This window comes from Terrapene carolina, unplaced genomic scaffold, assembly GCF_002925995.2.
Source record: "Terrapene carolina triunguis isolate 2854851 unplaced genomic scaffold, T_m_triunguis-2.0 Scaffold95, whole genome shotgun sequence".
In the NCBI taxonomy this organism is placed as follows: domain Eukaryota; kingdom Metazoa; phylum Chordata; order Testudines; family Emydidae; genus Terrapene; species Terrapene triunguis.
In genome coordinates, this window is record NW_020664446.1 from 3,825,494 (window position 1) to 3,850,267 (window position 24,774).

Genomic DNA, 24,774 nt, shown 5'->3' on the forward strand with positions numbered 1-24,774 from the left:
TGCCTGGATGGCCGCACACGAGAGAATGAAGGGCCACTCACCTAATTAGTGGAACTGCGCAGGCATGGCTCCACTAATTAGGTGCCTGGACCCTGGAGAAGACGCACATGTAAGGTGAAGTGGTGGCCTTGGGGGGAATTGGGGGTAGGTGGGAGGAGGCAGTGGCATGAGAAGAGGGGGCGGGGGAATTTGGGATGTGCAGGGCTGCGGCGGCCAGAGAAAGGCGACTTTCTCCACGGCAGCCGCAGCCCTGGAGCTGGGAAAACGGCCCTCCTTCCCAGCCTCAGCTCTGTGGCTGCTGTGGGGGGGGGGCGAGACCCCCCTCCTTCCCCGCCCCAGCTCGGGGGCTGCCACGACAGGGGAGAGAGGGCACATCCATCACTTTACAATAGTTAGCTAACGGTACAAACAACATTTGGAAAGATCATTAAGTGGTTCACTGAGACCCTCAGCAATTTTCAAGTGGTCCGTGGGAAAAAAAAGTTTGAGAACCACTGCTCTAGAGGGAGACATCACACACAAAGCCAGTGCCTTACATAACCATAGCGATGTTAATCCTTACATAATGTAGTTTTTTTAACATGGCTGGGCACACACAAGTTTCAATAGGGGTTGCCAAACTTTGGACCTGCAGTTGCACTTTTGACACTCCTAGTTGAGTGATAAAATTGTGGATTTTCTCTTCTATGGTTTTGCAAGCACTATGTGTAACCATGGAGCAAGGGATTTGCAGAGCCGCAGCACATGTATAAAATGGAGCCTGATCCTCATAGCTGCAAGTTGTGGGCAGGAATCTGACCCAGAAAGCACCTGGCATGTCCGAGGTTGTGCGGTGTTGAAGGAAATGTTTTGCAAACCCCCGCTGGACTCTTTAGCTCTTGCTTGTGACTATTGCAAACAGCCATTACAAAGGCAGAACTACACTCCAGTGTGTGAAACTGGTTGCAGCAGGTCCATAGGGTGGAATGTTTGCACACGGTTGCTGAACTATGAAAATACTAGGTTATGAATCTATGGGGCTTCTTTGACATCAGAGTGAACACGAACAGGTCCCCCAGAGCTTGTTTTCTTCCCCAGTCATGGCCAAAAGATTTCACCGTAGGAAAGGTCTGCTCTGAGGAGAGGCACATCCAGCTTTGAATATGCAGAAAACCATTTAATTTGGCCTCCAGATTGCATAGACTTTCCCATAGCTGCATCACAACAGAGAGTCTGTGTTATTCTTTGGAGAGCGAATAAGCTGTTCCATCATTTATGATCTCCCTGCAGTATCCTGTTGATAAGATCTGCTAACGTTCTCAAAGGAAAACTCTGGGTTCAGGTCTGAAATACACAAAGAACAGGGCCTATTTGTTCAGTGTGAGCTTCTAAGGTTTACATCCCAAAGGAAATTAAATTAGATGCCTAGAGCTACGACGGTCTGTCCTGTTTATTTGGTGGAATGTCACCTTTAATACCATGCACATCTAATGTGTGTGTGTTAATGCGGTGGTGTAATCTGCAGGCACGGGCATGCTAAGAGGACTAAAAACCTAGGAAGTATTGTGTGTGAGAGGGCAGTTGGTACTGATTTTAATTTATTTTCAGGCTCTTTGTAAGTATCAGAATAAAAAGAGCTCTCTTCTGTATGAAGATCTACTTGCTGATCACAAGGATTGGATCCGCGTGGTCTGTGCATTCCTGCTTTGATGCCTTTATTACATTTTGGTTGGGCTAATTCTGTTGGGAGGAACCTGGTTTCAGCCTGTATCCAGTGTAGTTGTATCTTTAGCCTCTAAATCTTTTCAGCAGTTAGATGTGCCCAAATGCTACGGTAATGGGTACCTATCCCCAGCACCCTCCAGAGTGTATGATGGTGAAGATTTTCCCCAGCTACCTGGTCTAGCAAACCATTTTTTAAAAGATGGCTTACAAGCATTCCTGAGACACAAGGGCACACTATACATTTGGCTGCTCCGGGCTTCCAAAGCTTCTTTCACAGGAAAGGAGGCGCTGTTCACCCAGGACCAGAACTGTGCTGGCTAAGAGGCTTTATGCGCTTGTTTCAACTGGAGTTAGTTGATTGCTGGCTAACTGGAGTTAACGAACACAATTGCAAATGCAAGTCTAGATACCCCACATACGTTTGTTCCAGGATCCAAACCGTGGTGGTTTACCCTAGGGGCTGCACCTTCTGCCCTTTATTCTGTAAATATCCTTCCCTGCTCACCCCCATTGAATTTTTTCATTCCCCACCTTGTTCTTCTCTGGTCTACAATGAGAGTGGTTCATTTGTGCATATGTTTCTCCTTCCTCTCTCTCCTCTGACACCCTAGAAATGTCCTTTGGGCTCCTTCCCTATTAACCCTGGATTTTATTCCTACTGCTACATCTGATTTTTATCATTCTTGCCATCTCCACTGCCCTATAGCCACCCCCCCCCCTTTTTTTTTTCTCGTTTTTGCTCATCTGTGTCACTGCTGAATATGTATTTCCTCCTTGCCCACTCTTCTGATTGCTTTGGGTGCTGGTTTCTTCCTCTTATTTACTGCTGTGTAGTTTGCTACGTCCGCCGTATCCTCTGTCTTCCACTCTCCACCCACTGCCCTGTCACTCACTGCCAGGCTACACCTGAACAGAAGCTGATCTGCTCCATACAGAGCCTTCCCCAGACAACCCTTGCCAGCTGCACCATCTTCTGGGTTAACCATGCAGGTGACTGTTCTGTTTCTGAGCATGGATGGCTTTGGTTGTATTTCTGAGTAAGCAACCCTTTAGGTTCTTCAAACCTTTCATTGACACACAGGTATTTGCAGTTCAACGTGCGCCCGGGGTACCATCTCCGCCAAAGAACTTGCCCACTGTAGTATAAACCGGCCCTGCTATAGTGCTCATAGATGTTTGGGTTTAGTGTGCCAGCCAAAGAAATGATCGTCTAAGGCCCACCATAGACAATAATAGGGAATCATCTGATTGTAGCCAAAAAGCCTCATGGAGCATGTGGGTCTGTGATGTGATACGCTGACAACATTGCCACAGCTTCCGCTGGGCTTCAGGAGTGGCTCCATGCCACACCACAAACTGGGTACTGAATCTAAACTCTAAGTTAGACTGAAAGTTCATCGGGGCAGAGACAGGGTCTTCCTTTTTGTACAGTGCCACTGCCACGTATGATAGTAGCTTGAGTGGCCAGTGCCTTTTCTGTCCATCGAGCCGATTCAGGGGTTCTCAGACTGTGGGCCATGGGTTCCTAGTATATAGATCAGAACTTACGAGGGAATCTGCAGCATCAGCGCTGTTATGCGCTTCCCCCAGCGAGCTCCGTGCTGCAAGGGAGGCTGTCAACAAGCAGCACTGAGATGAGCTCCAGTTTGGAACTGGAGGGGAGCCGAAAAGGGGTGGAACTGGGGGTTGGCCTTGCTCCCTTTCAGCACTGGGAGCTGGGGAGAGTTGCCTGAGCTCTTGGAGAGGGAATGCAGAGCTGAGGGGCCAGAGGGGAGGAAGTGGGGGAACCATGAGTGGATTTGGAGAGGATGAGTGAGGAGGGAGAATGCAATGCAATGCAGGCAGAGCAGAGAAGCAGGAATGCCGGTCACTATAGGATGGAGAGGTGCTGGAGATAGACGACTGTAAAAGGAAAGGGTGGAGTGAAAGGAGGAAAAAGGAACACCAGGAGAAGCACAGAAAGAACAGAGCTGTGAGCTGCAATTTGCAAAATGAATAGCCTGCTGTATACCCAAACCCTGCAACACCACACCCAGCACCCCTCACCGGACCCAGGTGTGGAGGTGATTTCCTTGTCCTTGACTGCTACCCCACCTCAGCAGGGCTTGCGTTTATCTCTGGCCCTCTAAAAGCTGTGTGCGCGGGCACCTTCTGCTACGGCATGTTTCTTTTTAAGAAAAGGGCGAGGGAGGATCCTGGTTCCGCACTTAATACTCGGGACCAGCTGATGTCAATGGGCATATCTGACTTCAGTGGAGTATGTTGACTGGGGATCTGGCCCGCTCTTTTTGGGGGGCGTGTAGTCAGAAGTTATTGTCCAAGGAACTTCACGTTTGCTAGTCCTCTCCTGGAAAAAGCCTGAGCCTTCCCCCTTCTACCACACCCCTAAACTCTCATGCGGACTAGCAAGGCTGGGGGGAGGGAAGGAGGAGCGATTCTGACTGGGAGTGGGGGGAGTTGCACATTTGGGAAGGGCCAAGGACTGGTTTTCTGAGCCGAGTCCAAGAGCCATGCTGCATATCCCACACCCTCCCGCTCCTGGCTTGGGCACCTCTCTGAATGCCTCCCCTGCTGAATCTGTGGTTTTTCTAAATGATACACCATTTAACAAGCCAGGTCTCCAGATCAGAGCCCTCAAGGTGCCCAAAATGCAGACTCTGTGCAGGTTCCAGGCTGTCCCGCCCTGTCCCCCTCCACCAGCTGTAGCCCAATTATACTAGAGACTTAACTCCCCTGTGCCAGATGAAAGTGTCTCTGTTTCCCACTGCCTTCCTTTGCAATTGTTCGCTTGACCCCTTTTTGCCCTCCCCTGCCTCCCTCCCCCCTTCCTCTCTGAAGCTGAGCCTCTAATTTTAAACGTAGGAAGATAATTGATGGTAGCAAAAGATTGCCTTGTAATCTTAGCATTTTTTGCAGTGGTTGGGGTTGTGGGGGGGAGTAAAGCCAGGAGCTAGAGGCCTCAAACCTTTGTGTCGCCAAAGAAAAGTATGTACAGTCTCCCCTCTGTGCAGAAGAAAGGGGTCCGCTGCTTGGCAATTACATAAAGCTTGGAGTGTAAAAGAGTAAACGAGTGTCTCCCCCTTGCAGATCCTGTTGACTGAAGAGTTCGTAGAAAGAATGCTGGAAGACTTAGAAGATCTGACTTCTCCAGAGGAAGTAAGGCTGCGTTGCTCCCATATCTGGCATCTACTGGCCGAGAGAAAAGCTGCACAGTTGGCTTGTTTTGTTAGTTTTGGAGTTTGGCAGCTTCCAGCCCTTCCCACAGCTTCAGGGCTCAGCCCCCCTTTGAGCCTGCTGGCATAAACCAGGCCACCTGGAAGAGAAGGGACTGCAGAGGCAATCGGGGACCTGCAGCTAATCCAACACCGCCCCAAGAGTGGGGGGGTGTTGGCTAGCGAGGAGGCCATGGCCACTGCTGCTCCGGAATGCACTGATTCGGCACGCTTCCCCAGGTAGCCTCCACTGGCGGCGGTCCCGACAGCAATTGGAATGCTGCCGTCCCCCGGCCAAAGCCCCAGCGGAGCGGAGCTGTGCGGCAGCCCTGGCCGCTGCACTGGGCTGCAGCTTGTGCCTCCTGCAGCAGCCTGGCTGAAGGGCCCCTTTGGCCTGCAGAGCTATGCGGAACACCCAGCATATTTGCTGCCACTTCATATTGCACTTCAGAACCTCTTTTGGGTGGGGCAGGAGGGGCTATTTCATACCTGCTGCTTGTCCCTCGTTAGTTCCCTTCCCTCCCAACCTCTGCTAAGTTCGAGTGTGGTGCATAGACACACACAGCCAGCCTGGCAGTGCTGAGCCCAGCAGCAGGGGACGCACCACGGTGGCGGACTTTCCCCATCGTGTGACCCAGTCGCATTTAACACCAGCTCTCCCCTGCACTCCACATAAATATCCTGCCTCACTTCAAAGAGCACTGGCAGCCATGACATGTAATATTTTTATCCCATTTTTTACAGCTCCCTGTGGACTCTAAAGAAACTTTCCTAGGCTTGTAAAGTAGCCCTCCTGTCCCTCTGTCCCTCCCTGCTTCGCCTCCCAGAAAAACCTCAGTGCTCTAATTGTTTAACCCTGAGCTGCCGTAATGCCAGGGTTATATATGCCCTGTGAAGGAGCGCAGCAGGGGATCAAGCACCTCGCTAGCAGCGTAGTGAATTCTCAGGCCAGCTCTTCACCATTTCAACCTAAGCCAAAGATCATTTGTGCTAGCACAGAAGTGACCATTTTGGAGTCCCTTTTCCCAGGGCTGGTGTTCCCTAGCTTTATTGGGAAGCAAATGCTGTACGTAGGGTGATTCTGTAGTGCCAGACAAAGGATGAGACACTGGCTTCCACATTGCTTTGACATTACTCATTTTAAAATGTTTTCTGACGTATTCTTCTCTGATGTGACCATTTTGGAACCTTCCCAGCTTAAAAGAAAAGGGGCCGGGGATACTTTAGATGGTTATGGTCTTTCATCACCCAAAATCCTGCAGGACTTCGTAAGTCACAGGATCCTAGTTTGTAAAGAGTTTTGGGTCAACTTTATACGTTCCCCAGAGACTTCCTTTGGCTGTTGCCGGTATCCAACTAGTTAGAATGAAAATCCAATTTTGGGTTCTAGGAAAAGAACCCCTCCTTCATGGATTAATGAGCCAGGTGAAGGTGAAATGAATACCAACTGCACCACCACACACGTCTGGCTGAGCACCTCAAAAACTCAAGCTGTGTCTTTGTGTCTCTTCATTAATGTTAGAATGGTTGTCTGTTAAGTGCATAAGACCTTAGAGATGGAAGGGGGGCCCATAGGCTAAATCAGATAGTGACTGAAAATAAGGGTGCAGGTTATTCAGAGGTTTATAAAATGGTTGGCAAAGTAGTGTAACTTGCACCAGTTTTTATTCACTAGAGGAGTAAAATTGAGTGTCCGCTTAGGAACTGAGGGGGCAGATGTAGCCCCAAAAATACAATTACTGGAATGGTGGAAGGGTAATTTGGGGTCCTTTACTGCTTATGCCCACTCTCCAACACACTTGTACCAAACATAGGCAAGTCTACGCTTTGGTGGGGGGGGTGAATGGCAGCTCGTGTTTTCATGGACAAGCAATTGCTTGTGCAGCTGATGCTGAAGCCCACTCCACGGCGTCCTTGCGTCTAGTTTTAGCGGGCTAGTTGGAGTACAGCAACTGTGGGTAAGTCTGTGGGAGCCGCCACTCACATGCCTGGCTGCAGTGTAGACATAGCCATAGTTTACATGGGCACATGTGTCACCACTGAATTTGGCCCAAGAACTTTCATGGGAAAGGAACTCATTGCACTAGTTCTGAATTGAACATCTCTGGTTTAGACGATCCTCCCTAGTCAAGGCAGAACCCCGGGTAGATGCTGCTGTTCAAATCCTTCCGTCAGCTGGTGCTAGTCTGTGCGTGCAGCAACCTTTTAAAAACAAAGCAATTCATTTTCCAGAAGTTCCCGTGCTTTGTCTGCACAGGCTGGGGGTGACTGGGACAATCCTATTCCCTGGAACAACTTTCAAGATCAGTTCCTTGCTTGTTTATGAATGGGGCAAATGTGTAGTCCGGACAAGCCCTAAAACACGAGAGACAGCTTTAAATAAATAGGCTGCCATTGTACACATCTAGGCATTTGCAGTGTTAATCAGCCCTGCATCCTCTCCCCCCCCACTTTCTGTTCTTGATATCCTTTTTCCACTCTGACTTTCCTCTGCAAAACCAGCAGTGGGGAGCAAAAACGAAATGGAGTTGGGGTCTTTTTCCTCCTCTGAGACGCTTATCCTGTAACTCCATGATAGCCCCAAACCCCGCTGCCCCCCAGCTTACCCTTAGTGCAGACACCCTTCCATTTGCTTCCTGCTCAAACGAACTGAGGCAGGGACACTGACTCTGAGCGGGCCAGTCATTTTGTTTCTCCTTGCAACAGTTCAGTACTTCCCACAGCAAAACTGTTTTTGACAGAGCTATTCTGGCACGGGCATGTTAAAGTCACGGTCAGCCCAGTACATTCTAAGGACGCCTCAGACAGTTGTCCAAGAGTGCCCAACGCTGGTTCTGGGAGCAGGAGTTTTGGGGTTACTTTCCAACAGGAGGGTCTGTGTGGTGGGGTGGAGCTAGGACTGGATGAACCAGAGCAGCTGTAATATTCGTGGCTTCCCCTCCACATGAAGAAGTAGCCATTGGAAGCAGTGGTGTGTAAAATCAGACTTGAGCTCAAGTTCCTATGCTGGGTATTGCAACCAACACTTTCTTAATAGTCAGGGCAGCTGTGTGTGTGGACATGAGCCAGGGAACAGTCACTGCAAAGTCAAGGGGTTTGTTCCAGAGGGTTTTTTTTGTTTTGTTTTTTGGGTTTTTTTGCCATAAATAAAGTGGCCCAAGGACAGTATTCAGAAACACTGGCTCTCCTCCACCAGGACAGCATGACTAGCTGCTGGCCATGTGAATCATTGTGCCATTTCTGCCTGCTACATACAGAACCATACAGCCTCACGTATATCACATGACACCGAGAATCTTAAAGCCGCTGTCTGATTCTTGCTTTAAAGCAAACAAAGGGGGCTCGTGGGGCCTGGGGACAGTTGGAGGAAACACAGTGAAGTGGAAAGGGAGATACTCTTGCGAATTGCAGACTTTCACTGAGATGCGGGAGGGGAGGGAAAATGGTGGTGGGAACAGTAACCCTGGCAGAATTCACCGAACGAAATGAACAACGCTTGGGCTGGAATCTCGTAACTTTACTTTGGCAGCAGAGACACAAACCGCATTATCTAATGTCCACTGCTGTCCAAAACATACTGATGGGGGAGGGGGAAACGCTTTCTTAGTGGCCCTTTGCTTTAAAATAAAAATAAAAAAACGTAGCTCTTAAATGGAGGGCTGCCTACTTTCAGAATAGCTTTGGGTTAATGCGGGTTAGGCTGCAGGGAAATACATTAACTGACTCCCTTTATTGCCTCGTAGTTTAAACTTCCAAAAGAGTACAGCTGGCCTGAAAAGAAACTGAAAGTCTCCATCTTACCAGATGCTGTGTTTGACAACCCTCTGCATTAGAGCTGAATTACACCCTTCTGACATCTGGGAGAGCCAAGTGACTGTACATTGCTCAGTGACTCACAGGATAATTAATGCAGTAAGAACTATGCCTTCAAATAAAGTAGATTGCTGCACAACCACTGCAAACAGAAGAGGAGTTACACAACACCAACCCAGACAGAACTGGACAGTGCTGGGCCATTTCTTCCCCATCCTTTCCTGGGCTGAACTCTCCGGGAACAGCCTGCGTATGTTTGAGTGCAAGTGAGAAATATTTAACTATGAAAAGTAGTGGTAAGAATTTTTTCCCTGTTCTAGCTGGCTACAAATATCCCTGCAGTCTTCGCCCAGGGTGTAGATACCTTGTACGCCTATATTTACATACGCACTCTGCCAGGTGCAAGCCCATGGATTAAATGTTCTCTACGTGACTTTGGAATCCTTTTGGTTAGCCAAACTTTTACCGACTGCAGAACTATTCCTCCAGGGGCTGTTTTGTCTTTTCAGAAATGGAATGGTGTTAACGAGGCCAGAAGCTCGCCTGCTTCATTTAAAGATGAACTCTCAAGTTTAGTCAAAAAACAAACCCAAACCCTCCCTGCTGCTAGAATTCGGAAAGGTCTGAGCATTGAGCTCGGTCTGATTAGTTCTGGTATCGCTGCAAACAGAGGCAACTTTCTTCTTGCACATCCTGTCCTAGTGTATGAATGTATGCATGAGCCCCGGAGAAGGTTGTGACCTCTGCTTTTGCACAAGCAGGAGGAAGAGAGACTATCGGGGCAGAGGAGGAGATCTCCTGTTTACAGAATGTTTATCTTTCAAGGGATGCTGTCAAGTACTTTTTCCTTGCTATTGTACAGAATCCCTTTGAATCCTAGAAGTGGGAAAGGATCTGTATGTTCAGAGGGGCCACGCTCCAGGAACCAGAGGGCTGCTCTAAATTGTTTAATATGGAGATCGGATCCACCCTCCCCATCAACAGAGAGTAGCCACCAGCAGAGGCCTGGAAGAAAGCCCTACCTGCACTACAAAACAAACCCTGCTGGGGACCCGCTTACAGCACAGTTGTCCTTAGCACCGTTCCATCTTACCAGACTCTGTGTCCGACAACCTGCGTGCACATGGGACCGTAGCCATGTGCTAAGGATTTGAACCTTGCTTTAACGATGGGGGGATAAGCAGGCTGTAACCGGGGCCCCCAAGTTGTATTGTAGTATAAGCTTCAGGCTCTGCTTCCAACATGCAACTCCCTCTTGGTCCCAGCGGCCTCCCTTAGACCAAGATGGAGCACGTGTGCTGAGAGCTTTTGTCTCTGCAGGTTGCATCCTGGTACCGAAGAGCAGGCCATTGGTGGGTGCATTACAGATGGGCTGCAGGCTACCCCATGCTTGAGTCCTTCCCCTGCCAATCCTGGATTGTTCTCTAAAGTAGATTCACCAGTGCTTTCTCAGACAGATTCACACTGGAATACAGTCACTTCTAATTATGTGGGTGCAGATTTCTCCCCCCACCCTTTTCCACTCACAAGCTAACATGGCCGTTTCTTCGTCTCTGGTTGTACACAGTACAGTGGTCTTAACATGGCTGTGGCAACAACTTTTAACAACTGACTGCCTTTGATCAAATCGCAATGGCTAAAACTGGCCCATACCTCACAGAAGCTGGTTGTTGTTGTTGTCTTAATTTCTTCCCAACAAAGTGGGATTTTGTCAAGATTTTTAAAATATATTTTGGAGCTGGTTGCTGTTGGATGTATAGTCCTGTGGTTGAGGCACGTATCTAGGAGCCGAGAGGTCTGACTCTGCTCTGGATTTCCTGTGTGAGTGTAGGCAAATCACTTCACTTCCTCCTCTGCAAATGAGGATAATATTCCTGGGGGGGTTGGGATGCCTAGACCATTAGCATCTGTGAAGTGGACCAAGATTCTCAGAGGGAGGTACAAGTACCATTATTTTTATTATTATTTAAGGAAAGCCAAATCCAGATCCTACGTTGCTTAACGGCTTCCTTTTTACAAAGCTATGAAAGCAATTTTGACGTAAATGAGTCTGTAATTTTGTCTGAACTCAAACGATCATCTTGAAATGATATTTTTAAAGAGCAGAGTTTCCAATCTCAGGGCCGGCCAGAGTGATTTTTGTGTTGTGGCAGTCTGCATTTATCCAGGAGAATCTTTGGCTGGCTTGCAGCGTCCCATTTAGTATGAAATGTGTATGCAGTGCCGGTCTGTTCTGTTCCTTAATGTTGGTGGGAGTTGTAGATGCATTTCCAGGGGCCAGTGGACTAGAGAGAGACTGAAAATTGGCATGCAAATCTACCAACCCAGGCACAAAATAGACTCCCCTCCCCACCTCACTGTGAAGAAATAGTGGCATCATGCCAATCAGAAAAGGAGGAAAGCGGACAATGAAGACTTTGCCCTAAATCCACAGATTTCAAAGAGCGGCCCATGAACCAAACACTTGCCAGTGGTGTTTGGAGAACTGGCTGATTGCCACAGTGCTGGCTCCTCTTCCTTCTTTCCAGCTGCGAAGTCTCATTAAGAGAAGCTGAAAGCACAGGACTTTCCTAGGGTGATTTGTCCATGTCAGCAATTGCTGCTGTTCCCACAGAAGTCACAAAGGGGCAGAGACCAGGAGGCCATCTGAGTTCTGTCTCTCTGCCCTAACTCGAACTGAGACTCTTTGAAACCTTCCCACGAGACACATGAGCGAGTGCCGGACTGTAGGTAAAATACCTTCTCTCTGCAGGATTTTTCTCCAAATCTGCCTCTCCCACGATTGTTCTTCCGTTCTGCATTCACTCCTGTTTGACGCTGTGGGTTGGATGTTCGTTGGTTTCAGAGGGGGATGTGAAGGGACCACACTGAGGCTTGGCCTACGCTACACGGTTAGGTTGATGTAAGCTGCCTTGTCTCGACCTAGCTGTGGAAGTGTCTTCACTCCTGACGATGTAAGTGGCTGTCTACTCCGATTTACTAACATCACCTTCCCAAGCGGGGTAGAGTCACAGTCAATGTCATTAGGTTGACCCAATGTCAGTGTAGACACTGTGTCGCTTATGTCGACTGTTATTGGCTTTCAGGAGCCGTTCCGCAATGCCCCACACGGACAATACAATCTATACAGGCGCTCCTGCGGGGGATGTGTGCTGCCAACACAAATGCACACGCACGAGCGATTTAATAACTCCGGTGGCTGTCTGCCGTAATAAATTCAGTTGACATAATTTTGTAGTGTAGACATGACCTGAGTGCTTTGGAAATCCCAGCTATACCCATGTGTTTTTGTTTATATGTCATGTATTTATATCTAGTCATCAGTATTTGAGTTATGACCAGTTGGCAAGATAGGTACCTTTGATTTGTAAGACACTTTCTCACAAACCCTATTCTTAAAGCCTTGCTGGCTGCCAAATTACATTTTGTTTCAAGGGAAGGAAGTCGAGTCTTCCTAATTAGTTTAGCAAATAAAAAAATAAAAAACAATTAAACAGATCACTGCTACAATAGCAATCTACGGCCTATTGCCAGCCTCTCTGCAAGAGATTCACTGGTGAAAGGAAACCTTTTGACTCTGTCCCACTCCTGTCTCCATTCTTTTAGAACAAGAAAGTTGCACATTAATCAATATTTAGAGAACTTGTCACCCATAACATTTTTCCCTGTGTGCACTTGAAGTTTGCAGTCGTGCCAAAGACTATTCAGTTGGCAGCTAAATGAGATCTTGAGTTTTGATACTTTTCTAATTTTTGTCTTGGGTAGGGGGAGGAGGGGTGACATGGAAAAAAGAGAACTTTTGAATATATATATTTTTAAATGAGTAAATGGCTTGAAAAGGGAAATGCATAAGTGTTAATTCCAAGGTGGTTTTCCAGGCCAGTGTTGCTGCGAATGGCAGTTCCACTCACGCTGCTTTTAGATTTGTTCAGGCTGGCGGAGATTTGAACAGGGATTATACAAAAACCAAAGCCATGCAATTTGTGTTGGCTGGAAGCAGCGATCTGGATGTAAATTGCATTTTAAAATAAGTGTGTAGAGGTTCTCTTCTCCCTACCCTCCAAAAAAGAGAGAAATCTTCCAATGCAGATAGATAGGAATACTTCCTTATGGCAGACCTGTGATGCCTTGAAAGTCTATCATGGGGACAGCCACCTTCAAACAAGGGAAATCCCAAGAGCTGTAAACACACTTCCCCTCACACACTTGGTTTACAAAAAAAAAAAAATTACAGTTACAGTATTAAAGAAACTAGGCTCTCAGCAAACCAGAGAGACCTTAAGTGTTGCAATTGGCGTGACCTGTTGTAATATTTTCTGTGGCCTAGATCTAGAATATCTGCTATGTGTAATGGCTTTGAGGACAGCGGTAGGTTGGTTTGATTGGACCCAGATTTGCCAGGAATGATTTGAGACGGCATGCTAAAGCCCTACATTTTAAATAATCTGTAGCTCTTGAATGGTCACAGGGCACAAGCTTGTCTTTGAGGAAATAAACATTTGTTTACAAAACTGGAGACCAGTAGAAGTACTTAGAGGATGGAATTTAAACAACATAATGAATTGATGCATAGTTTGTTAGACATTGACCTGCAGTGTCTGTGACCCAAGTGTTGCAAATTGCGCTATTGCAAGCAAACCTGGCAGTGAAATTAACTAAAACGAAAGTGAATCTGACTTGGGACCCAATTCTGCAACGGGATCCATGTGAGCAAATCCTTGTTCCAATGCTCAGTCCTACTGACAGGAGTCAGGCACACGGGCCTGCTCGCACGGGGACTGGCCCTCGGGCTGTGTTGATGGTCAACGCAAGGCGTAACCACTTGACGTAAAAAGCAAATGAATTTTTAAAATCTACAATAGTGTCATGTATAATATACAGAGCAAATAGTCATATTTGTTTTCTCTGACATTGTCCACAAATGGCTGTCTTGTGAGCAAATGGAAGATGAAATTATGACGTGGCTGCTTCTTAGTCTGTTTTAATCACTAACAGTTTACAGAAGTTACTGCTGCTTCTCTCTCGATCCCCTTGTGTGACTCTGCAGGCTCTTTAATTGAATGAGCTTCGTTCTCATTACTCATGTACTGTGCATTTACCACATCAAGCTAGTCAGCAGCGCCTCCCAAGGAAAACTCTTTCAGACACTCCATTTAGAAACATGGCTGCTGCTCACGTTTTTCTCCGGTGGTGGGCAGAAGCGATGTCTTCTCTTGCTTTTCTCTGGCCATTTTATTACTACGAAAGGCCTGTATGGAAAAGGGATCTTTGTTGCTTAACAGCTCGTCTTGCACCTGCTGTTTATTCCTGCCTCACTTGTTCACATCCAAAGTCATAACCCCCGTTTTGTTGCCTTGTAACTAGCTGCTAGCAAGGATTGCTCTCCCAGCTGGGGTGGGGACTGTAACGTCAGGGGGCGGGAAATAGATGAATAGACTTTTAAAATGACTACGGACGATTAGATCATCTGTTCCAGGGGTGGCCAACCTGAGCCTGAGAAGGAGCCAGAATTTACCGATGTACATTGCCAAAGAGCCACAGTAATATGTCAGCAGCCTCCCCCATCCACTCCCTGCCCCAGCTCCCAGCGCCTCCCACCCACCAATCAGCACCTCTCCCTCCCTCCCTGCGCCTCCCGTGGCATGCAGGAGAATCTGGGGGGGGAGTGGGAGGAGCGAGGGCACAGCAGGCTCAGGGGAGGGGGCAGGAAGGGGTGGAGAGGGGGCAGGGCCTGTGGCAGAGCCAGGGGTTGAGCAGTGAGCTCCCCCCCGGCACATTGGAAAGTTGGCACCTGTAGCTTCAGCCCCGGAGTCGGTGCCTGTACGAGGAGCTGCATATTAACGTCTGAAGAGTCGCATGTGGCTCCGGAGCCCCAGGTTGGCCACCCCTGCTCTAGTCTGCCTTGATGTATAACCCAGGCCACAGAATTTCACCCAGTCACCCATGCACTGAGCCCAATAGCCTGAATTTGTCTAAAGCATCTTTTAGCCGGATGACATTAGATGGAGAATCCACTAGTTCCCTTGGTAGATTTTTCCAATAGCTAATCACCCTCACTTATATATAAAATGCACCTTATTTCTAGTTTCAGTTAAACGACAGGAGCAGATTAATTGTTAAGCAGCAAAGATCGCCTCCCTGCTTAATAAAAGCAAGGGAAGTGGGGGATGAATGGGGAGCAAATGTTTCAACGGGAATCTATCCGGATTGAACGTTTTTGTTCCGAGTCATCACGTCCTAACATTTTAAGCCCAAGTTAGGTCTCCGATACTATTGCAATTTCCTGCGAGATCTGTAGCAGCTTATCATTTTTGTGACACTTCCACAGCATAATGGTATATGCTTGTTCTTTCCTTTTTTGTAAAGCTTTCGTTCAGTGCAAGTCCAAAATTTCAAACCGAGAATAAGCCTGTGGCGGGCGGTGTGTTTTAAACTGAGCCCGCATACTGACCTGTATCTCTCAGGCAATTAACCTGTCGTGTAATACACGTCACCACTTATTCATTTCTAGTACCAGTCTATTTCTCCTAAAATTGCTCACAGACCATAAAATCATAAAAAGTGGCATATTAGCTTAGAAATGTCATTTCAAGTCTGCCATAAAGGTGCCTATTTCCTTCCCTCCATGAGATAATGGGAGGTGGTAAAAGTGTTAAATAATCTTGTGTGCCTCATTATTCACGGTTGAAATTTTAGGTCCCTGATAACAGTGTTACATAAATATAGAAATCACTGTGTGGTAAATGTTAAAAGGACACTGTCAAATGCTTTTTTATTTTTTAAATGACTTACAAATATTTTTTCTCCTTTTTTTTTTTTCAACACCCTCTTAAAAGCGGGAGTAAAATTTCCTTTGTCGCTTATTGTTTTTTTTTTCAAACACTGATTTTTTTTTTTTTCCTTGTCTGCACTTCTCTGCTAGGGAGGCTGTTAAAGCAAAATGGGTTTTGTTCCCTTCCCCAAGGCCCAACTACAGCATTGTAAGCGCAGCTCTGTAAATACTCTTCTGCTGCAGAGCCGGTGGAGGGAGCAACACGTTGCCTTGATGTAGGTCCTACATAAACAGTTGTGGCTGTTGTTTCTTGACAGTGGAGTGGTTTAGAATCCAGGGGATATTCCACAGTATAATAGTCTCCTGATACCAGTAGGTCCAGATTAGGCCCAAGATGCCTTTGCCAGTTTCCTCTGTAACAACATACAGAATTTCAAGATCCCACCTGCCTTACAGAATGTCAAGCCCATTGGGGACAGAAGAAAGGGGAAGTGAGTTTAAACGACTGTGTCCTTCAAGCAGTGACTGATCACAGAATCTGAGGATTTTGCCCTTTTATTTTTGTCCTTTTGCCTTTCCTTGAAGCAGCAATTTACAGCTCAATGGCACCAGACTGTTTCCCGTGCTCAGGAACCTGCCGTTCCAAATGCAGGATTCTTAACTGGCCCAAATACATTCAAATCCAGCTCCCACCCTCCAATAAAGTCCCCGTGGGCTTGGGTTCAGCTGTAGTCAGAAGCAGAGAAGGAGATGTTTAAAGGAATGATGAGCCATATTCACAACGAAGGGATTGACTTGCTTTTTCAAAACTCTTTTATATCCCTAGGGCCCGGGTTGGGTACCAAGTCCTTTTCCGAACCTATAAATATTTTTGTAAAGGGATAGAGCTTTTGTTTCTGTTGTTGTTGACGACACTAACTGTTGGAAGGCTGGTGAGCTGGATAACCTAGGAGAAAATGAGCATTTATCTGTGGGTTACATAAAACGGACAGAACCCTGACTGCTGTGGTTGTTTTTGCAGCCATCAGCTGAGGTGAACATTTTTGTAGTTCATCTGTTTCTTTTTTGCGTGCGTGTGTGTGTATTTTTCTTATTAGAATTCTAAGGACACTACAGAATCGATCTGCAAGGAGCCTGTGTTCCTGCAGTCAGTCTGTCAGTACTTTGTAGTTGGACTTTTTTTTTTTTTTCAAAAAAACAAAACAAAAACAAATTAAAAATGGAAAGCTAAACTAGCAGAGGTTTTTAAATATTTTATATTAGTTCCTAATGTAAATTCTTACTTTGTTATTGGAGTGCCGGTGCAGTCCACCTGCACATGACTTTTGTAATATTTTTGTGAATCACTAAACATTTTTTCTCACGTGTATTCTAAGTGCATTAAACATATTTGCATAATTGGTTGTGTCCTTTTCTGGGTGTGGTTGCAAAAGAAAGAAAATGGGATGGATTGATTCACGGTGGTTATCAGAGCTACAGTTAGCTCCTTGCTTATCAACCAGTCTCTCCTTAGTCTTAGGGTATGTCTATACTTACCTCCGGGTCTGGCGGTAAGCAATTGATCTTCTGGGATCGATTTATCGCGTCTTGTCTAAACACGATAAATCGATCCCGGAAGTGCTCAACATCGATGCCGGTACTCCTGCTCCGCAAGAGGAGTACGCGGAGTCGACGGGGGAGCCTGCCGCGTGTGGACCCGCAGTAAGTTCGAACTAAGATAGTTCGACTTCAGCTACGTTATCCACGTAGCTGAAGTTGCGTATCTTAGTTCGAAGTGGGGGGTTAGTGTGGACCAGCCCTTAGAATTAGCTAGACTATAGGTCTTATCTGTGGGGGGTAACTCCTGTTCTAAACCGTTAGGGCAGCCCATAAGTTAGAAAGGAGAAGAGAACTTAAGTACTTCAGGGCCAATTTCTGTCCTCAGGTACATCAGCCCCTTGGCTTCAGTGGGAATTTGCAGGTATGTTTGCAGGGAACAAGTAAATCGGGGGGGACGGGAGAGATGGCACAGAGAATATTTATGAAAAACATATTACTGAGCTAATGTCGCAATGATTTCCCAGTAATGCAGAATGATTGTGCAGTCATCTTTTTACACTCTTCAGTAATAAATTCTTTTAAGGTCAGAGAGAGGGAGGGTGGAATATCTGAGCTGGGAGAGGGGAAATGACAGCCTACAAAAGAAGGGAGAAAGATGGATGAGGAGAAGAAATCCACTTTCGGTCTAGATTCTCTCTCTCTCCTTGAAGAGATACTGTTGGGTCACATCATCTCCCCACCCCCCCACTCACCCTTTAATTTGAATGGAAACAAGTATCCTGTTGTCAGCAGAAATGGTTCCATGAGGTTATTTTTGAAGTCTGAGCGTGGAAACCATTCATTTCTACAGGAATAACCTTTGTCCTATAAACAGTGCAGCATCTTGCTACTGGGAGAAAAACCAGCAAGTGAAACTGACCGTGGCAAAATACTGAAATTGACTACCCTGTTTCCACTGCTCATCCTGAATGGTATTAGGATTTTTGGGTTAAATCCGCTTGGGGTTTCAGATGCCCCAGTGGTTAATGTCTGTGAGCTGGGGAACGAGGTAGCGCTGAGCACCGCAAAGCGCTCAGCTTCCATGGAGCTGGGCTAATCTGGGAGGGAGCGAGAGGACGGGGTGCTGACCAGAATCCAGGGCAGGTGGCTCTGAAGACATGCAACTTGTCTTGCTCCGATCAGGTTGGCTGGATTTCAGGCTGAGACGCTGCAGGAGGGGATGTGCCCGGAGGTGTGGCTGGGTTTTGTTTCTGTTGAAGAGCCCTGCCAATAAACTGGGACCCCCCGGGAAGTTACCGGTATTGGGGGGCACCCAGAGGCCCGAAGCAGCATTCAGGGCTCCCTTGTGCTCGGTCCAGTGTGGGTGTAGGCACATGACAAGATGTGCCCTGCCTCAAAGCGTTTTACAGGGTAACAGCATTGATGGGTTGGTAGCGTGGTGGTGACGCTATGATCTACCCTTCCACAGCAGCGAGTGGGGAAGGTGCAAACACTGGAGGAAGGCGGCAGGTCCCAAAGGAAAAGCCTGCCTGTGTCACCAAAAGCCTGCCTTTGGATGGGGGGAGGTGGGGTAGGGGAGGCCATCCATGTGCTGCTTTGGTTACAGCCTTAGATCAAGCCCGAAAAACCCCAAGCCTCTGACTTGGCTTCTTAGGGGGGCGGGGAGGAATTGTCAAGATCCTCTCCACACCCACTTGCGTTCTAGCTTTTGGGAGGGCCTCTGAGCCAGGCAGCGGCAGCAGCTGCTTTCTTCCCTTTCAGCTGCTCGCTGAACTCTGCCTACACAAGTTTTGTTTGAGTGTGGACTTAACCAGATTAGTCAGTAACACTTCCTGGAACCCATGAGCAGCGCTGCTGGGCCCCCACACATTCTTTGGTTTCCTGCTTAGGCTCGTTTTAAACCCAGTAGGAGTTTACATGTCGATTGACTACAACCAAGCTGCTGGGCTCGCCTTCTTCCACAGGGCGGGGTGTCTGTCTCCCAAGACATAGGGAGCCGGAGTCTTTTTGCCCCTTTGGGGTCTATTTTATACAAGCTGATGCCCTTCAAGAGCCACTGTCTGTGGAGCTCTCTTGGGGGGTACGGTTAAAGACTCTGGATGTGCTGCTGTTAGCATCCTAGAGCTGATGAGTAAGTTACTGGTTCGATGGCCCTTTACCCACTGCTGCCTTGTTAGCAAAGCCCAGCCAGGGCCATAGACTAATTAATTACATATAAACTGCTCTGGGCAGCACGAAGAATTTGGCCTGGTCTCCTTCCGATGAGGTTAGCATCTGGCATGACGTTCGGCTCCTCGGGGCGGGGGGGAGAGGGCCCTCGTTGCCTTGCTGTGGATTGGACGTTTTAAGGGAGAAACCTCTCTGTGCTGCAAGGAAACGCAACTGCTGCTTCTGGGCGGCCTCCAGTGAAGACGAGCCAGCAGCAACAGATCTCCTGCTTCCTATTAACCCCTCAGTGAGGCCCAGACGTGGCATGTTAGATAGATAATGGATAGATGATAAGACAGAAAATATCATATTGCCTCTACATAAATCCATGATACGCCCACAGCTTGAATACTGTGTGCAAATGTGGTCGGCCCATCTCAGAAACGATACATTGGACTTGGAAAAGGTTCAGAAAAGGGCAACAAAAATGATTAGGGGTATGGAACGGCGGCCGTATGAGGAGAGATTAATAAGACTGGGACTTTTCAGCTTGGAAAAGAGAGGACTAAGGGAGGAAATGATTGAGGTCTAGAAAATCATGACTGGTGTGGAGAAAGTAAATAAGGAAGTGTTACTTACTCCTTTTCATAACACAAGAACTAGGGGCTACCAAATGAAATTAATAGGCAGCAGGTTTAAAACAAACAAAAGGAAGTATTTATTCACACAACGCGCAGTCAACCTGTGGAACTCCTTGCCAGAGGGTGTTGTGAAGGCCAAGACTATAACAAGTTAAAAAAAGAACTAGATAAATTCATGGAGGACAGGTCCATTGATGGCTATTAGCCAGGATGGGCAGGGATGGTGTCCCTAGCCTCTGTTTGCCAGAAGCTGGGAATGGGCGACGGGATGGATCACCTGATGATTCCCTGTTCTGTTCATTCCCTCTGGGGCACCTGGCATTGGCCACTGTCAGAAGACAGGATACTGGGCTAGATGGACCTTTGGTCTGACCCAGTATGGCCATTCTTATGTTCCTCAGGTGGTAACAAGGGGTTCAAAAGATGGAAGGGGACACACTGATTCCTTGATTGATCCCCTTCACCCCTCCCTTCCTGCTCTACTACGGCTTGGCACTGACAATCCGACCTTCTGCCTATAGACCTCAAAGCACAACACAAAGATGGGTTGAACATCACCATCCCATTACTTCGGGGTGGGGTGGGAGTTAAACTATTGTCCAAGGCTGTAGTAAATCAGTGACAGATTTGGGGAGATAACTTGGGTCTCCTGACTTCCATCCAGCCCTGTGCTCAGTCCGGTAGAGCCTAGCTGCCTTTAAAGAGCGGCTAAAAAAACTCCATGTGACTCATCCTAATAAGAATCTTTATGCTTGATGCTGCCCTCTGGTTGGTCATTCTGATCACTTTACACCCCACGCTGAGCTGGCTTCCTTTACATTTAATAATGAGAATTCTTAGCCCTCTGTGACCCCACACTGGCTTACCTAGGATTGACCACACACCGTCGGCTGAAGAGACCACACCCCCTCGCCCCTGCTGGGCATGCTCCAACTCAGTGGTTGTCAACCTTTCCGGACTACTGTACCCCTTCCAGGAGTCTGATTTGTCTTGCGTACCCCCAAGTTTCACCTCGCTTAAAAACGACCTTGCTTACAAAATCAGACCTAAAAATACAAAAATGTCCCAGCACACAATTACTGAAAAATTGCTGACTTTCTCATTTCTACCATATAATCATAAAATAAATGAAGTGGAATATAAATAGTGTACTTACTTTTCAGTCTGTAGTATAGAGAGCAGTATAGACAAGTCCGTGTCTGCATGACATTTTAGTTTGTACAGGTTTCAGAGTAGCAGCCGTGTTAGTCTGTATCCACAAAAAGAACAGGAGTACTTGTGGCACCTTAGAGACTAACAAATTTATTAGTCTCTATTTATAAATAAATTTATTTATTTATTATAATAAATTTGTTAGTTTGTACAGATTTCGCTACTGCTTTTTCGGTAGCCTGTTGTAAAACTCGGCAAATCCCTAGATGAACTGATGTCCCCCCAGTGGTACGCGTACTCCTGGCTGAGAACCGCTGCTCTAACGGGAAGCAGGATATAAAAGGGAGCAGCCCAGCTCAGTCTGGACTGACCGAGGAGGAGAGTGGATGTACGCTGCAGGCTCCTACCAGAGAGCTGCTGGAGCTCCAGACTGCTGAGGCTGAAGGAATCTAAGCCGGAACTCCCCTCGCCGCGGAGGACGAGAGCGACAGGAGCTACCCGCAAGAGAACTGACAGAGCAGGACTCGAGGATAGGAAGCGGCCCAGGGAACATGAAGATTGAAATGGGAAACCGAGCCCGAACCCAGAACTACTGGTTGAACAGGGCCCTGGGTCGGGACCCAGTGGAGTAGGGTGGGCCCGGGCCCCCTGGCCCCCTCTGCACCTACCGCTAGGTGCAGGCATTGCCCGTACGGTTGACACAACTGCCCAAGGGCAGCTCTAAGGACTCTGGTCTCTAGGCTGAACCACCCCAAGGGCAAGGTCCGGGGCTGCTTGAGCTGTAGCTACCCCTTTGTCTGCCTCAACCCGCCATCCCACAATGGAGTGTTTCTACCCCACGACACCATCTTATGAAGGGCTTTTCCTCTGGAATGGGGAGTCCCTGTATTTGACTCCAGCGGTCAGTGTCCTCCACTTCCTGGCTGGTCCAGCAGTCAAAAGGTCCCCTCTGCTACAAAAGCTTGTGTCCGCTGCCCCAAGCTTATTTTGTCCATCTGACCGACCCAGGCTTTGTGTTTTTCAAAGGGCTGCCCCCACATCTCATCTCTTTGTTGATGGTGCTGCTGCGTTTGGAGCCATCTTCAAAGCTGTCTGTGCATCCATACTGCACAGGCACCATCCGGTCTACGCGCTGGGCCTTGATGGTGAACGTGGTAAACTGCTCAGCCAGTCTGAATCCTCTGGTGATCCAGACATTGCTGATCACCTAATGGAGTCCCTAGATGCTGCTAGAGGGGCACAATGGGAAGAGACGGCTTGGAATCGAGACGTCACTCACTCAAGTAGGAAATGCTGGAATTTGATTCGTCATCTCGGCACAGCTCAGCAACCACCAGCCCTAAGCCGACCACCTGTCATGCCAAGCCAAGCGGCCAGCTGTCTGCTGAACGTGTCAAAGGCCCCAAATGAGAGACATGTCAGACGATAGTCCATGAGCAATGCGTCGGTTCCATCGGAGAAACGCCACTCGGAGAGCTGTTCACAGCCACAGCGTTAGACGAAATTCTGAGTGATGATAGGAGCGGCGCTGCTGCTGGCTATGACAACATATCGCCAGAGCTCTTGAAGCGCCTTGGAACTTGTGCTCATCAGTGGCTGGCACGGTTCTTCACGCGAGTAGTCAATGAAGAGTGACTTCCGAAGACATGGCGAATGTCAAAACTCCTTGTTCTCCTGAAACTGGAGAAAGACTCATATAATGTTGCAAACTATCCACCGAGTTCCCTGTTGTCTGTGCTATTTAAGGTGCTGGAGAGGCATTCTTCAGTGCATCTCCTCAGAAGTGGAGTCAATACTCAGCGTTGAGCAAGCAGGCTTTCAGAGAGCTCAGAGCACCTGCAATCAACGCTAGATTTGACAGCATTCATCGAAAAAAGGTTTTCAGACAAACCTGGAGATGGGAGCCGTATTCTGGTCCTGGCAGCAGGATATCACATGGACCGGCACACGGGGCTCTTAGTTAAATTGTCAGGAGCACTCCCAGCCTGGGTAGTCAACGTGATTGACCATCTCCTCTGCAACAGACCTTTCCGAGCATACGTGGGAGACCGTGCATGGAAAAGACAAGCCACCAATCTATCCCAAGGCTCTGTGCGGGCGATTCTCAACCTGTACACAAATGACCATCCAGTCCTGCAAATTCACGCAGGGGACATTTGGTGAGGGATCCAAGCATGGGCATGGCCAGAACTTGAAGATGCCCTAAACCAGGGGTGGCCAGCCTGTGGCTCCGGAGCCACATGCGACTCTTCAGAAGTTAATATGCGGCTCCTTGTATAGGCACCGACTTCGGGGCTGGAGCTACAGGCTCCAATTTTCCAATGTGCCTGGGGGTGCTCACTGCTCAACCCCTGGCTCTGCCACAGGCCCTGCCCCCACTCCACCCCTTCCCACCCCCTTCCCTGAGCCTGCAGTGCCCTCGCTCCACCCCCTCCCCACCAGAGCCTCCTGCACGCCACGAAACAGCTGATCGGGATGTGCGAGGAGAGAGGGGGAGGTACTGATGGGCAGGGCTTCCGGTGGGTGGGAGGCCCTGGGAGTGGGGAGGTGGGGGAGCTGATGGGGGGCTGCTGATGTATTACTGTGGCTCTTTGCCAATGTACATTGGTAAATTCTGGCTCTTTCTCAGGCTCAGGTTGGCCACCCCGGTCTAGATAATACTTAGTCCTGCCATGGGGCTGGACTAGATGACCTCTCGAGGTCCCTTCCAGTCCTATGATTTGAAAGGCATCCGGTCTTGATCTGAAGACATCATGAGATGAAGAATCCACCACTTCCCTGGGTAGTTTATTGCAATGGTTATCCACCCACATTTTTGTGCCTTATTTTTAATTTAATATAATTAAATTTTTAATTTAAATTCCGGCTCCTTCTCAGGCTCAGGCTGGCCACCCCCGCCCTAAACGCTGACTTGATTAAGATGGCCGAATCCTGTAGTCAGTGGTATATAAAACCAAAGGTGACCAAGATGGTTTTGAGTATCTGACCGTGCCAGAGCACCCCACGAACTGAACATCTTTCTCAATAGACATCGCTTGAAACACAAATCCCACCCAGCCCACCTTGGAGTAACCCTAGAACCCTAGAACAGTGGCTTTCAACCTGTGGTTCGTGGACCCCTGAGGGTCTGCGGACTCAGATTTCCAAAGGGACCCACACCTGTATTTGAAATTTTTTAGGGGTCTGCAAATGGAAAAAAAAAAAAAAGTTGAAAACCACTGCCTTAGATAGATCATTCATACATCTTAACCGCCCCCTGATAGCAGCTAAGGTGCGGTTGTGTCACAACCTTCTACGCAAATTGCCTGGGACTTCACGGGGAGCAAACACTCAAAGTCGCCAACCACCTGGTTTAGCCCTCTGGTACTCTGCAGTAGACCACCGTGCTCCGGTCTGGCTCCATTCATCTCCCATCAAATTGGTTGGCACACAACGACACTCAACCATGTGGCTCATTACTGGGATGATTCAACCCACACCAGTACCCTCGAGAGACACGCAGGCACCATTCCCTGTCTCCTTAGCACAAGGAGAATGAGGCGAGAAGACAGGACAGACTCATAAGGGCTTAAACCTACTGAGAGCTCATAATAAACAGAATTAATCAATTGTATGTAGACAGAGTTTCCAAATTATGGCAGAATATGCCATTATACTTAGCAGCTATAGACCACCTTACACCCAAAGATCCTAAGGGAGCGTTATGTAGCAACTGGCGTGCTACGTCATGTCGTCAGAAGGTGGGGAACGCAATCCCACTTCCATCCGGAGGCAGCATTCTTGATCTGGGTTT

At 48.0% G+C, this 24,774-nt stretch overlaps 1 protein-coding gene across 1 annotated transcript in view; it reads left to right on the plus strand.

Annotated features, from left to right (window-relative positions):
* SUFU (SUFU negative regulator of hedgehog signaling) overlaps window positions 1-14,275 on the plus strand; it is a 114,720-nt gene extending 100,445 nt beyond the window's left edge. Inside the window, exons 11-12 of the mRNA XM_029911360.1 lie at window positions 4,792-4,860; window positions 8,660-14,275. Coding sequence (XP_029767220.1) covers window positions 4,792-4,860; window positions 8,660-8,749 — 159 coding nt within the window. The 3' untranslated portion in view covers window positions 8,750-14,275. The remainder of the gene's footprint in view (window positions 1-4,791; window positions 4,861-8,659) is intronic.
* Window positions 14,276-24,774: the final 10,499 nt, after the last annotated feature.